Genomic DNA, 15,353 nt, shown 5'->3' with positions numbered 1-15,353 from the left:
ATCTCTCTTTCCTCCCCTTAAAGACCTCTTTTTTCTTCTTTAAACTGCTTATTTAGGAGGCGGATCACCTGCCTCTATATCACCCTATCCTCAGCATCTCTCGTCATTACATCCATGAATCTTCTCTGAGGTCTTCCTTATTTGTTCCTGCTTTGCAAAGCCTGTAATTTTTTTTAAGTCATTGATACAATCATTGGTACAGAAAATACATTAAATATTGCAAAATAAAAATTGTATGTTTATGTAAATGAACGAAGAACCACGGAAAACAAACTAAAGTATTATTACAATTAATAAAAACAGTATCTCTGGGAATGAACAATGTACATGTAGTTCAAAATAATCAAGACTGTACAACAGCGTATTAGGGCCACAGAAGGTAGGAAAAAACTAAGGGACAGGGCGTGGGGAGTGTAAAAAAACAACAGCTTTTTTACATTAAAGTGGCAAATTGATACACAAAAGCTATCACCTAACCTAAATCAGTCTGTTATTTTGTTCTGAATGGACCCATTTCTTTACAAGGTCTCTTCAAAGTCTGGAAGTTTATAATAATGTGGTGACTCTGTGCTAAAATCACAAGTATTTGTTTGTCGCTTAATCCAATTAAAATGTATAATATAAGGTGCCGCTTTAATATAGAAAATTTTGAGGGTTTTTTTTGTTTTTTGTTTTTTGTTTTTTTTATACCCCTCCCTGCCCTCTTTGCCCCTAACTTCAGTGGCCCGCTTAAGAATTACTTTTATTTTGAAAATTATAGAACCGGATATTTTTCCGGATATTCTAATCATAGCAGAACAAGATGGCGTCTCAGCAGCCGCAACCAGGAGGTTCGATGTCTCAGCCCGGATTACAACAACAGCCTGCTTCAATGCAGCAACAACAACAGCAGCAGCAGCAGCAGCAACAGCAACAACAACAACAACAACTGAGTCAACAGCAAGACTTTGACCCAGTTCAGAGATTTAAGATGCTTATACCGCAGCTAAAGGAGAGCTTACAGGTAACTGCTGCGCATGTAGCTGGCTGAAGATTGAATAGCTTAACTTGCTAACGATTTCCCATTCCAGACAATGAAATCTACAACCCTCACATACTGTTCACTTTGACATTTAACAGCAGTAAAATTAAAAAAAAAAAAAAACCCAAAACAAAACAAATTTAATTCTTTTAGCCAGAAATTTGAGAACTTTCCCGAAAGTCACCCAGTATACATAAAAATATATTTTCTAATTTGATACTGTTGCACAGGTGCTTCAAATTTTTGTACAATGACGTTAATCCCGATCTATTGTGGTGGATTTTAGATCCACCAGTGTGGTTCTACTTCAATTAAACTGTGATTTTAGTGAATCTTGAAACCGTGAAACTGTACATCCCACGCCTCTTGGTGTGTATTTTTATTATTTCTTTAGTATTATTTATGTTCTTTGAAACATTAATAAGGATCGTTAGTCACTAATTCATTATTATTCAAAATCTGTTGTAGACACTTAGGAAGGAATTCTTTGCCTGGCTCAATATTGATCTGAAACATTCTGTGAAGGTGTAGAATGTGAATAAAATTTACTTTACTTCTTTCCAATGCAGAATCTAATGAGAATCGCCTCCCTGAATTTGGCATATAACACGACGATTGACAACGGCATGTAAGTAGTGTCGTTTGTGGCAACCTCTGATCTGTATGTCTGTGTCAAGCAGCCTTCTGATTCATTTCTATGTGTCTTTTTTTCCTTTTGGTTTAGCAAAAGCAGCGACACTTCAGTGACAGTTCAGCGCTTTGACAAAAGCCTGGAAGAGTTTTATGCCCTTTGCGATCAACTTGAGCTGTGTTTGGTAAGATTGAAACAAACAAATGCTCCATCATGGAATAAAAACAGACATCATTGTGATATGTTTTAATGACTTAAACGGATGAAAAAGAACTTAACTCAAGACTGACTATTGACAAAAGCATTAAAATTAAAGAAGAGTTATCAGTCAAATCTAAAAGTGTTTAATTGTGTTGAACAAATCTAGCATGTACAGTGGTCCCTCGCTATAACGCGGTTCACCTTTCGCAGCCTCACTGTTTCACAGATTTTTTTTGTGCAATTTTCAATGGGGTTTTTTTTTTTTGTGCAATTTTTTTCTTTTTTTTTACTTTACAGCGCATTGTGTTTTGTCCTGATTCGCTGTAGACCATTGTCAATCAATCTCGTGCCGTGTCTCCTGTACAGTACAGAATGCATCCAGCTTGTCAAATTTACATAAATCTTCTATCGCTAGCCGTGTGACTCTGAGGTGCTGTACTGTATGTTTGTAAGTTTTCTTCCCAACAAACAACAATGTCGACGAAACGTTTTGCACCATCAAACGCAACCGCAGGTGACTTTGGTTTCATTCTATAACACTGAACTTATTTTTTTATGAAGGTTTGAACTTTGAGCGTGTTTAAACAAGAGAGAAAAGTGTGAAAATGTTCGTGCCTGTCTGAAAAAAGTGTATAAAGTGTGTAGTGAGGGGGTTTACAGCCTTAAAACATCTATAATAATTGTAAAAAAGTAAAGCTGTCACCTATCGCGGGTTATTTTTAGAATGTAACTCCCACGATAAACGAGGGACCATTGTACTGTATCTACACTTAAGATTTCCTCCACAAACTGAAATTTTCTGTTCTCTATGCAGCGACTGGCATACGAGTGCCTCTCACAGAGCATCGACAGTGCCAAACACTCACCCAACCTGGTCCCAACAGCCACCAAGCCAGACACAGTCCAGACAGAGTCCATGTCATATGCCCAGTACCTCGGCATGATCAAATCTCAGATCTCCTGTGCCAAAGATATCCACAACGCTTTGCTGGAGTGTTCTAAGAAGATTGCAGGAAAGGGACAGCCTCAAGGAATCATGTAGATTTGGACTGATGGTTACAGCTCTTTATGCACCAGGTGTTTTGTAAAAGGTGACAGAATTGCAAAATATTTACTTCTCACTTTCATGCTACATTGGCCATGATGATGATTTATGTCAGCAGGTCAAAAGGTCATGTATATTTGGTGGAGCGTGAAGTTGTGTTTTTGCCACCACTTTGTAATTCTGACAGACGTTATGTTGGAAGATGACCAGCAGGTGGCGGCAGAGGCGCAGGTGAAGTCTTTTATAACACATTTGTATTCGCTAATAAAATCTTTCTACTTATGTTTTCTGTTTATTCAAGGTGCACAAGTGGGGGAGGGGGGGTTGTCATTTATTAGCATCTTATGTATTTATGTAATGATTGAATTTTAAAATGTTAATAGAGCAAAAAACCCACTAGAACAGATTAGCTTTGCATGCAGGAGCCACAATGACTGTAGAAAAAGATTCTAAAAACAGCAAATGGATTACAGCGTGTTTAATTTTGTCTTAAGTAAAGTGCTTTGATAAAGAAATAAAGTTAAAGAGCCACTGGGATAAAATGACCATCCTAAAGATACTCACATTCAGCAAGTAAAAGCTCAGGTCTCTGTCCTCTGACAGAATGGTAGCTTATTTTAAATAGTTTATTTATTTCTTTAAATAGGAATAGTTCTCCAGGCTTCTTGAAGGACATTTAAAGCTCTACTCCTTTTCTCAGTTCCCTGTCAAGATGATTCCCACACTGGTGTGGTTGTGGCACAAATCATCTACTAATTGGAAGGTTTGTGGTTTGTTCCTTAGCTTCTCTGGTCTGTGTGCCGAAGTATCCTTGGGCAAGGTGCTGAACCCCAAGTTGCTCTCTGAATGTGTGTGAATGTTGGTTACAAAGCACTTAGGTGTAGAAAGACGTTTTTGTGTGAGTGAGTAGAAATGAACAAGTCCATACAGATATCTATTTGGGATCATTGTCATGCTGAAAAATGAAGATGTTACCCATCAGATGTTTTCCACAAGGTGGATCAAAATCTAATAGCATATTCCTGTGCTCAGAAGTCCAGCCCCAAACCACGACACACCTCAGACTAACCAGATGGCGAGGGCGCTCACTGATGTACCTCTCCCCTGACCTCCCCTGTTTATAGTGACAATGATTTGTACCAAACATTTGCTGAAATTTTTCATGTTTCTTAAGGATGTGACTTTCAGATACCGTTCCCCTGCTGCAATTAGTTTTTTTTAAGCTTGTCACGTCTTCTTTTGTCTCTCACTTATCCAGTTTCCTAATTTTTTGAAGGACAAGCTGGACACAATGCAGAAATATGCAAGTTTTCTGTTAATATTTCTTTGGGGATCACTTTGTTGGTGGAAAAAATAGTATTTAATGTCAACATATGTTATTGTTGGGATTTTTCATAGATTCAGCTAAAGAAATGTGAATAAATTGTGTTTTTATGACAGGCTGCTAATGACAAAGTGCCTAAAGATAATATTTAAAATTGCTTTGCTTAGTTGTCTGTGAAGGCTCAAACATGGTTCATCCCTTGAATATGGTGCCTTTGTGCTTGAATAACTCATAAGTCAGTGTTAAGTGGCTTAACAAAAAAAAGCACTTTTTTAAAAAATGGTTCAGGCATAAGGACTGGACTGAAAATGATTGAAAAAGCAGCCAATGTACAGAGCTCTTCAGTAAAGGTCTGGCTCATTGGAAGCAAAATATAATGAAATGAAAGGTGTCTCAAGACTTTTGCACAGCACTCGATATTTACATACCATCATGCTCTTTTGGCCCTTGTGCTGTGTATTCAGAGGGTAAATGAGGACTTTGTTAACAGGTCAGGTTACTGCAGCTTCTTCCAATTGTAGCTGAAGCTCTGGGATGTATGCGGTCTGATATAGAAACATGTGAGAGGCACGCTTGCAGCTGTGTAACATCTCAGACCAATCTGAGCTACTGACAAGTGCTTAGATCCAAAAATACCAGCCCAGGTCACTCCTAGAGACAAGGGGTTCATTACAACACTGGCTTATGCTCCTGAACCTTTTGTAGGGCTACACCAAACATATGTATTTTTTTTAGTTATTCAGTATTCAGACTGACTTCCAACCTTGGGATAACCTTGTTTGTATATAGTTAAAAAACCCCACCAGATTAGTCTTATCATTTTTATTTTCAGTTGATACATTTTCTTCACTGTTAAAGCTCGTAAAAATACACAAATCACTGAGAAAAATTCACACGTCGACAGTTTGTGCAATGCAGAACGGAGTTCATCACATGAAAAGCGAGACAACACCAAATTAATAATATAAAAAGAGATGGGTAATAGTTCTTTTTACATAGATTACAGCAGATAAAGTACATCTATCGCATCAGGTACAAGACAACATAATCACAGACAAAACAGGTATGATCTAAGTGCATTAGCGCATTCCACACAGCTCAGTAATTCACTATGTTCTCTCCGGTCTGGCTGCATGACAATATTAAAAAAGACAATAAGAGAAACTGATGAAATCAACTGCGTATTGAATGTGTTACCCCTATATGATGACATCACTACATCCACAAGGAAAAAAAATATAATGAAACCAAGCATATTCAAAGTACACTATAACTGCTTTTGCAATTTCATTGCATTACATTTCTATATCATTAATACCCCAGAGATATAAACATTTTCTAGTGTTTATTAATTCTTTTGTCTCGTGTAGTGCCAAACGCCTTACCATTTATGTGTAGTAAATAGTGCACCGATTCAAACTAAGTGCTAAAAAGGTTTTAGCATTCTCATAGTTGTGCGGCATGTTTCTGAAAATGTGCAGCAGTAGTGTGAAATGTAAGTAACTGAGCCAAAATATTGAAAAACCAGACAGAGCTTGACCTTTTAAAATCAAGGTCAGTGGTTTGACTCTGTTTATGGGTAAGAAGGGCACCAGTTTGTACTGTATGCTGTTTTAAAAAAACAACAACTTTATTGCACACTGCTTCATCGTCCCTGAGCTCTTACTTTTTCTGTTTTCCTTTAGCCTTGCTCCTTGGTTGGTCTCTGCAGGAAACACCAAAACAAAGACACAAAATTAAATACGTATCTTCCATATGTTTGTCATTTGATGGTGATCTGGAATTTCTCAGCTGTCTTCAGCATTACATGTAATCCAACCTGTGGGCCTGCTCAGGGCCGGTGAGGGCTGCCTGGTGAACAACACGGGGTTGTGGTTCGTTCAAGCGAGACATGGGCCCGGGTTGCTGAAACTTGGACACCTCCTGCTGCCACTCATCATCAAAAGACTGTGCTTCAGCTGAGAGTAAGGAATTATTATCATGTTAGGCAGAGTCAGACCTAAACAATGGCATTTCATAGTAGTATAAAATTTTTATCTGAAATCTTTTTTAAACATAAAGTTTTTATGGAACTTGTTGGTAACGCTTTATAATACAGCCCGCCACTAAGAACATAATTACCCTGTAATTAAACGGAATTTCAGTGTATGTTATTTGGAATTACAATGTATTTTATTTACCTACAGATACTTCAAGGTAGATAGACAAAAACAACAAGTCAGATTTTCTTTTAAAGAAAACAAAGAAATAATTACATTGTAAGTAATTTTAAGTAATGCATAAGTAATGTTATTAAAGATGTAAGGGGCCAAGATGAATCCACTCCATTACAAATTTGCAATGTTTTTTGTTGTTCCACAAAATTATGATAAAATTACACACTACAGAAAATTGCTTAGTATATTTTATGTCTCACTTCCTGTAAAATATCTGACGTTACATAATACTTAAAAATACTTATGTATTAAGCAAAATTACTTACATTTACTTGTGTATAGTTTTTTGTTTCTTGTAAAAATCTGACTTGTTGCAGCCTTACTGTAGTGTATCTACTTTTAAGTTTTTGTATAAGTAAAATGACATTGTAATTTCAAATAAAATACATGGAAATTCCATTTAATTACAGGGGAATTACACCCTTAGTCGTGGGTCGTATTATAAAGTGTTACCAACTTATCCAAACACACCATAAAACTATGGTGGCACGCTTAAAAAACATAGAGGGAGAATACATTTTTGCAGCCTTTACATACAGAAATAGGAAAGTTATAACATACATTCATCCATATTTTGGAAGTCCTGGTTGAACTCCTTCTCTCCTGTTTTCTTGTTGTATTTCTTCTCAACAACATGCCCCCGGTCCTGGATGTGGTGTCCGATTTTCATCTTCTCAAGACCGCTCTCAGAGTCTCTGATTGCTTGCCGGGTCTCCTTGATCTGGGGCGCGTTAAAAATAAGCGCATATCATTAAAGTCATGCGACATAGGAGTTACAAGGAAAGCTGTAATAATTCCAATAAAACAAGCTCATATTGAGTATATGACAGTCAAAGTGTAGACGTTTCTCATGTTGGACAGGAAACTTACAGCACTAACATGCATTTAGTTTTGATATAATATAGTACAGTAATACATCCACAGGGTTACTTACCCCTCCTGGGGCACAGCGTGTTGACGAGGTTGCTTGGTAGACCTTGGGAGGCTCATTTCCAACCTTTGAATATGTCATTACTGATGAGGAGCTAAATGAGTGGGTGTTTGAATCTGCAGACATATTCTCCTGAAACACACAGAAACAAATACTGTCAGGCAATCTACTTTTGTATAACATAATTTTCAATATCAATTCAGTTTTAGTTAAATCGTGCCAAATCACAACAATAGTTCCCTCAAGGCACTTTATATTGTAAGTTAATAGAGAGAAAACACCAACAATCGGACAACCCACTATTAGCAACCACTTGGTAACAGTGGGAAGGAAAAACTCCTTTTTAACAGGAAGAAACTGCCAAGAGAAACAGGCTCAGGGAGGGGCAGCAATCTGCCACGACTGTGAGTCTGAGAAAACCAAGAAGGAAGAGGCTGAACGTAAACTCACAAGGTTTCTGTGCATTCCCTCCATCCTGCTTCTCATGCTGGCCATCATGTTGTCAAACACACCGAAAGGGTTTCTCATCAAGTCCTGCGCAGACACAACGGGAAAATAATAACAGTCATTTGATGGCTGGGCTCACATGCCACTGGGTCACAAAACATTTTCAGCTCATAAACAGCCGCAGCATGCGTACAAACATACATGTACGGACTTCACTGCGCTAAATGTATCTTACACATGTGCTGCCCGGGACACATTTTATCACTTCACCATACTGTATCATGTTACCTCCTGGGATTCGTGACAAAAGTTTAAGCAAGTACAGCAGAGGATTCCTTAATCTGGATTTTTCTTGATTAGAGATATTAAAAGTGGATAACTTCAACTGTTTCTGTGCTGCTTTTGTCAAGCAGGGTTTTCCCCTAATTAAATCGACCCAGATCTTACAGAAACAGACGCATCATCAGTCTTGTACTTCAGAAACTGCAAACCACTATTACATCCTTATAACTTGTCAGAGTAAAGACATAATCTTGTGCCAAACAACGATGATGATGCCACAGTTGGCGTCATCATCTAGTTATAAACTAGATTATGTAAAACTCCTAAAGCAACCCGCCAGTCATTCCACATACTGGTCACAAAGTTTTAATAGGAATTATTCTTTGTATTTTTTTCACAAGTTTAAAAATAGACTCTGCCTTCATGTATTCTGAGTATTGTTACAAGTAATGTATATGTTTAGGTGTAATCTAGCACCACAATAATATTTATGTTACTAATCATCTCCCAAACACCATTTCATGATTAACTTTGACTTTAAAATGTTAAAGCCTTGAAAGAGTAATGTGATAGTATAAATTTGGAGTTCAATTCAGTTTTACTTCTTGCTTAATATTTTAAGGTAACCAACATAAAACATTAAGGAGAAACCCCAAACAATACGTTATGAGTAAACACTCAGGGTTTAGGGGACTGGTGAGGAACCATCCATTACAACTGGTGACAGGGTGAGGGAAAACAGAAGAGAAAAAAGGAGAGCATAGAGAGACAAGGACAAGACATTTTTGCAGAGAGTTGGCAGAAGTTAATAGCATGGAGTAGTGGCATATAAATGGATCAGAAGAAATGGTCGGCGAGCGCTTGTTCCTGGACAAAGAGTAGTGGAAAGAACTAGTTACAGACTTAGGAGCACGCACATAGCCTATATATGAGAAAGTCACATTAGTTTTAATGAACAATAGAGAACTCTACTGACCGTACTGTCAATCCCACCAAACGGCAACAACGACCGGCTCATATCCTGAGGAGTCAAACAACACCAGTTCAGCAACACAACTTCACACACAATATTTGAATAATTTGGAACAGTAATAGTAAAAATGTCTGCATTATACAGCTGTGATCGTAAGTTCAAATGTAGTTGGCCTCATCAAGTTGAAAGACATTGTAGAACCTTCAGCACTACTCATTAAATGATTTACGTGAGTGTATGTATTTATTTGAGCCTATATGCTTTCTTTTGACTCAATGTGGGGTAGAGAAAATCTGTATGCTGTACGATCATTTTACCCTGGAAAGAAAACAGTTCAAACAAATCATTAAAAGCCCCAAATTAGCATGACATTGATGTCCATGATGAGTGTGTGTAAACTTTGGACAACAACTGTACATACATGTTCTAGCTCAGTGATATGTTGCTACATACAAAAACTGTAGACTTTCCATGTGTTTGCTGTGGTTATTGCCAGTAGCTGTTAGATTTTCTTAAATCAGTAAGTAAGCCCTTGACACGGTCACACACAACTCCCCACATAGCTCAAAGCACAGCCGTTCAAGGCCTTGAACCTTCTGGAAGTGTAAGGAGTGAGAAACCAGGAGGGGCCAGCCTGCAGGCTTCATTCAGAGTCTGTGTTCCCTCGACCAAAATCACAGGTGTTTGTGACCCTTTGACCCTGGATAAACATCTCAACTGCCATCATGATGTGTGCCAATGGATTTTCAGTGAGTGTGATGCACAGTGGTATTGTGCGTGATCAGTGGGGTGTTGAGTGACTTGTGTTCCAAGTGTAATTGGGTCGCATTGCCAGAGATTAGTGTGGCTTGAACACTGAAACTGAGCTTCATTCTAGGAAGGCTTCAGTGGGCAGGGTGGACCACTGAGGACAGGAATCTCACAGCGGGCCCAGAGTCCAAGGCTGCTCTCTCAGCTCTTTTCAAAGGTCAAGCTGATGTAAAATGCTCCTGACCCGTATCTATGAGGCCCCCACAGCCATTTTTATCCCACAGTGGCATCTATGAACTAATAAATGCCAGTTACATATCTGCCAGCATTATATTTAGACCAGGGTTGAGCAGAGGAGAGACTGAGGGTGAAAAATAATGTGGTCTACATGTTACACATTATTTTTGGCTGGTGGATAGCTGAAAATCGATCTTTTCTGTCTGTCTGTTTGATATTAAACCTACAACTTTGCATCCCGAGGCAGGCTGCAGGAACCAAAGAAGTGATAAATCACCAGAAAGTTTTCTGTTAAATTTGTTCTCTCAGAGCTAAACGACTACAGAGAAGGTAAAGAGGCACTGAGTCAGGTGATTAACGTTAATAGGTGAATAAAGTTAACTTTCTACATTTCTATAGATTTTTTATTCAGTGTAAACAGAATATTAATCAGCAACAAAAAGAGCTCACACGAGCTCCTTCGCTGGTAGTTACCACATCTCTTTGTAACCCTAACTAAACAGAACCACCGTAGAATTACAGTGAGGCTTGATTGTCAGTGATACTTTTGTAAACAAATGCCTAGATGAAGACGTGTTTTGAAATGTAATATAAACCCGGTGGTTGATATTGGCAAGCGACAGAGAAATGTGAGTACTCAAAGCAGCCATGGAAGGTAAGGCAGGACTTATTGTCCTGCTGAGAATCTAATGCTTGGTAAGCGAATACAAGAAGTACAAGCCTTCCAGCATTTATGTTGTCAGTGTGTGTGTGCCATTGCATCCATGTTACTTTGTAAGCTGCGACGGCGCGTAATTATGCTTGCGAAGATGTTTTAATGATGTATTTTTGCGTGCACATTTGTGCCTGTGATATTGGAGAACAGTTAGAGGGAGAGAGTGAGCTGTCTGTCGTGCAGCCGCTAATTGCGGTAGCATTGCCAAGGCACATTCTGCCAAACAGATGGATGAAAAGAGCAACAATGAATAAACCGAGTGTCCGTGACATCTGTACATACAAGCCACTGCAAAGACAATAACACAGCTCCACAGCTTCAGACCACTCTTGGGCAGCATTTCTCCTTATCTTCAGATAAATGAGGCAAAGCAGAGACTTAATTTCATATGTCTTACCACAAAGTAGGTCTTCTGATTGTTGTTTTAACAAAACAGTGTAAGAGAACCTGTAAGCCATATTTGCTGTTGAAGGAAACAACAGAGCAGCACAACAGCTTTCAGTGTAGCCCCTTTCTTGTTCTTGACTTGAAGGAGGAAGTGTCTGTTCTGTTATGTGTAGACTATAACAGGGTGAATGAAGATCCACCGTTCGATGTTTATTCAGTGCCCCAGGCTGATGAGCTCCTGGACCAGTTAGGCTTTTCAAAACCCTGTGTTTGGAACACTGTCAGATTTGACATCTCAGCAGAGTGCAAGCTGAAAGCCACTTCTTTAGTCTGTCAGTTTGTGGTACTTCCTTCTAACTTTTCTGGGTCTCCATGAGGTGTTGTATCCACATCAGCATACACTGCACATATCTGGATGATGGTAGGATTCCAAGCAAAAGCTGGGAGAAATATGTCATGGTGCATGATGGGCTCAAAACCAGCGTGTGAGGTAGGGCACAGCAAGATGCAATTACTTGACCAAAGAAGAAATCTTCTAGAAACTAGAAGCAAGTCTCACCACTTGGCAGTCATCTTTTGGTCGATTATTAGGAAGCATTATCCAAAGTTAAAGTTAACTCCAGTAGTCACTGGGACATAAAAAAAGTCTGATTAAAAGAAAAAAAAAAGCAATTTTTTTAAAAGATTTGTTTCTGGATGCTATACTTATATTCTCCCACAGACCTAAATTCAAGAAGCTTGAAGGGCCATGTTTGTGTTCCTGGGCTTTGTAAGTTATGAGTGGGTGTTTTTCCCGGAACTGCACAGCTCTAACAAGGCCCCTGACCAACCTAAGATTGACTCAGATCTGGTGAAGCAGCCACTCTGTAGAGAACCACACCTCCGCTCACCTAACCTAACCTCTCTCCTATTTATTCTGCAGGCTGAAGCTTTAAACAAGAGGGTGAAGCAGTGCAGAGCAATCCGTCAGTCCCACTTTTTAGGATTTGCCTTGTGTCCATGACCCCCTGCAGTGCCTCCACTGCTTGAAGAAAACCCAGATCACCTGGTGGTTCTGTCTTTTCAGTGTTTTAAGCTCAAGGTGGTCTATAGGCTGTGCGTGCAGATAGTTGTGGCAGACTTCCTTTCCACTCTCATTAGACAAGTTGTCAGAGCTTCCCTCTCAGCTGGCATTAGCTAGTTAAAGGTATGGTGCTAATAAAGAAAAAGCAGACAGCTGGCGATTGAGGGCAGGCTTCTGATGTAAGTCATTATCGAGGATATAAATACAGGCTCTCATGAGGTAGTGGGATTAAAGCAGGTGACGGGAACTAAGTTTGACTAAAAGCAGGCAGTGGAGGGGCGATTTGGAAAAGGTTAACGGGTGCAGTAGCAAGTCTAAACTAACCCCTGGTCTATCTACTCGTTAATTCATTACATCGAGGACAGTTAACATCAAAAAGTTCTAGAGCAAACATCTGGTCAATGAATACTGTCTAACCATCATACCTTGAGGAAATATGTTGCAAAGCCATGGCCTTACGCTCAGGTGATAAGACAAATTGCATGAAATAAAAGATTATTGGGAAAGCACTTGTATTTAATGATGAAAGACCAGCTAAAGTAATATCTAAATAAACACTTATCTTCAGCAGAGAAAAGCAGAATTCTTTGGGGGTCATATGGCTTGGAGTTTTCAAGCTTTAAGACTGTGCATGTTTTTGCAAGAAAGCAGTGTGTCAGTGGAACAATGCACTATAAATAGGGCTCTTCAGGGCTAGATATAACTGTCCAGAGAGGCCAAGGGGGTTGCCCTTTCACAAAACCAAAGACTCACATGGCCCCATACCTCAGTGAGAGGTGCCAGTGGCAGGCTTCCAGTATAGCCTTAGTAAACTCAAAATACCAGCCATCTGTGGTTATAAACTCACAGATCATAAGTGTTACACTTAAGCAGCGGCTTCATTCATTTCCCTTGTAGAGCTAAACTGTTGGTGTCTATTACACGTTAGCTGAGTTTACAAGTTGACGAAACACTTTCTCACCCTGTGTTCGTTTCTCAGTGGATGGGATGAACTAGGATGTTCTATCATCTCGTGGCCACGGTTTCTCCCATCCATTAGACTTGGCATAAGGGCCCCACCGAAAGGCTCGGAGAAGCTACGCATCATCTGCCGCATATGCTCCCTATGTGCACGGAAAGGATCCCTGTGGGAAAGGAAGAAACAGTAAAGACAAAGTGCATCTCAATATTCGCTAAGGAAAAGAAAAGGAAAAGAAAAAACACAAATAAAAAAAGATTTATGTTTACATGTCAGAATGACTTACATCTTTTAGTTACATCAGCTTGAAACTCATTATAGACAAAGTCTTTACTGAAGACAACACACTACGAAGGACTCCTAATATAATTTTAGCCACCTTTAACACTTGACTTAGAAGTCAGGTCAAGTGTGGCTGCCCTAACTAAGTGATAGCACAGTGCCAGTGTAGACACTATACTACACTTTCTGCAAACTGCACTGGCTCTTCCTTATAATGATAGAAAGCTGCATCAAAAACAAATATGGACACAAAGTAACGCCCTTGTATTTATTTTTTAACAAGTAAAGGGGTTCACATTAAAACCAACTATAGCAACTTAAACTTATTAAAAACTGTATCATATCACAATAATAGTTACTGTGTTCAGTGCAGATTGGCAGTAACATGACTAAGTCAAAGAAAACTATCAGGCTGTTATTATCTTGTAAGTTGCACATCTAATTAACCGAACAACAGATAACACAGGTAATTTAGTTAGGTCTAATGTGCCAATGACAGCTTTTAATAAAAACAATATTCCCACTGCTGTTCATCCGCGTGATAAATTGACAAATACATACACGAATGCAGAGACTTAGCAAGACTTCCAAACTAAAAACCCAACAGATTTGAACAGTGACAGCTCTTCAGAAACATTTAACACACTGGTTCAGTTACTCACGAGACGAACGGATCTTCATCAAACTCCCTGAGACTGCTGTTGAACATTTTCAGGTGTTTTCGAAGCGGTAAAGGTTTTCTAGAAAAAAATCCGCCACAGGTGTCCGGAGCCCCCCCGCTCAGCCTCGATATCGTTACTATGGAGGCGATGACAGGCAACCTGATTTTTAAAAGCAAAGACGCGCTGACGGCAGACCACGTGGTACGAATCCGTCCCTCGAACTGGCTGGTTCATCATGGGGGTCGAACGGGTTCTCTCCGCGCGCTGTCTGTTGTGGCTGGCTGCTATGGCAACGCAACTCTCGAAATTTCTTGGAAAACTGAAGTTTCTTATCCTGTTAATGTACGTTGCTGCAAAAAGTTGAAGTGTGTTTATCCGACTTATTCACACACGGAGCTGTTACATTCATACAGCAAGCTATGCCACTAAAGAACATAAAAAGTAGACATATTGGTGACATGAGGGAACTCTCTGGAGCATCTGCTGGAGTGATTCTTGGAAGACATTTGTAAGAGTGGCTCTGTTTAAACAGTAACCCTATCCCAGAACATGCCAGGAGGCCATGCACATAAGTAAAAGTTGTACTTGACCCCATGCAAGCGCCCACACAGGCAAGCTTAATTTTGTCGCTTAGTTTATCACACATTCTTATTTATTATTTCATCGCTACACTCACTATTTGGAGTGTACTTGAGTGACACAGTGGATCCTAGAAGCAATATAGATTACCATCTGGCGGTTCCACAAATAGACCTGAGTGTAGACTCAACCCTGACTTGGATCCAATCTTGCTGAAACATGGATACAGCACTAAAAACAAACACAAACATAAATAACTAAGAAGCACACATCTGATATATATATATATATGTGTGTGTTATCTACATATATATATATTTAGGCCCTAGGCAGATGAGAGAAGAGGGTGCTTTCTTATGCAACCCTCCATGGTGTAATTTGGAGCCTTACAAATAAAATGCAAAATGTCACAAGTTCGTGTTGTTTCTTTCATGTCACGTCCAATTCTACTTCATTCACACAAAATCACAAGACAGCTTTCATTTGCACAAACAAACAGTTACAGCACTGTGTAGCTCACCCTCACTTCTTTTTATTTTACTTCCAAGGAGCCAGACTTCCTTGGAATTTTTTTAAGTGGTCTTGATCAGTAGTTCTCCGTGCTTCCAGATGCTCTCTCAAAGTTTTCCTTTGGGGGTTAGCTGCTTTT

At 39.3% G+C, this 15,353-nt stretch overlaps 2 protein-coding genes across 3 annotated transcripts; one reads left to right on the top strand and one right to left on the bottom strand.

Moving 5' to 3' along the window:
- The first annotated feature begins 781 nt into the window (after positions 1-781).
- med29 (mediator complex subunit 29) lies at positions 782-3,180 on the top strand. Its single transcript, XM_031749889.2, has 4 exons — positions 782-1,003; positions 1,591-1,649; positions 1,746-1,836; positions 2,668-3,180. The coding sequence occupies exons 1-4, from the start codon at positions 803-805 to the stop codon at positions 2,893-2,895; spliced, it is 579 nt and encodes a 192-aa protein (XP_031605749.1). The 5' UTR covers positions 782-802; the 3' UTR covers positions 2,896-3,180.
- A 2,648-nt stretch (positions 3,181-5,828) lies between these two features.
- On the bottom strand, positions 5,829-14,287 carry mlf1 (myeloid leukemia factor 1). Of its 2 annotated transcripts, XM_031749894.2 has the most exons (8): positions 14,126-14,287; positions 13,185-13,347; positions 9,075-9,119; positions 7,820-7,903; positions 7,373-7,501; positions 7,000-7,159; positions 6,042-6,180; positions 5,829-5,927 (listed from the first exon to the last, which is right to left on the bottom strand). In XM_031749894.2, exons 1-8 carry the CDS (start codon positions 14,170-14,172, stop codon positions 5,885-5,887), a joined length of 810 nt encoding a protein of 269 aa, XP_031605754.1. In that variant the 5' UTR covers positions 14,173-14,287; the 3' UTR covers positions 5,829-5,884. The 2 variants fall into 2 exon arrangements, with proteins under 2 accessions (XP_031605754.1, XP_031605755.1); XM_031749895.2 differs by lacking the exon at positions 9,075-9,119 and having other exon boundaries at positions 14,126-14,286.
- Between the last annotated feature and the right edge of the window lie 1,066 nt (positions 14,288-15,353).

The sequence above is a fragment of the Oreochromis aureus genome, linkage group 14, assembly GCF_013358895.1.
Source record: "Oreochromis aureus strain Israel breed Guangdong linkage group 14, ZZ_aureus, whole genome shotgun sequence".
In the NCBI taxonomy this organism is placed as follows: Eukaryota; Metazoa; Chordata; class Actinopteri; order Cichliformes; family Cichlidae; genus Oreochromis; species Oreochromis aureus.
The sequence above is the reverse complement of the archived record's forward strand: the minus strand, read 5'-3'. Positions and strand labels throughout refer to the sequence as shown.

What these genes read in the sequence shown, in the direction of transcription:
- mlf1 (XM_031749894.2), bottom strand. Translation starts at nt 14,172, where the DNA reads ATGTTCAACAGCAGTCTCAGGGAGTTTGATGAAGATCCGTTCGTCTC. An exon ending in GATGAAGATCCGTTCGTCTC is followed by an intron (nt 13,348 to 14,125) that starts GTGAGTAACTGA and finishes CCTTTCCCACAG; the next exon opens with GGATCCTTTCCGTGCACATA. An exon ending in CTTCCAAAATATGGATGAAT is followed by an intron (nt 6,181 to 6,999) that starts GTATGTTATAAC and finishes CCTTACTCTCAG; the next exon opens with CTGAAGCACAGTCTTTTGAT.
- med29 (XM_031749889.2), top strand. Translation starts at nt 803, where the DNA reads ATGGCGTCTCAGCAGCCGCAACCAGGAGGTTCGATGTCTCAGCCCGGA. An exon ending in AGCTAAAGGAGAGCTTACAG is followed by an intron (nt 1,004 to 1,590) that starts GTAACTGCTGCG and finishes TTTCCAATGCAG; the next exon opens with AATCTAATGAGAATCGCCTC. An exon ending in ACGACGATTGACAACGGCAT is followed by an intron (nt 1,650 to 1,745) that starts GTAAGTAGTGTC and finishes CTTTTGGTTTAG; the next exon opens with CAAAAGCAGCGACACTTCAG.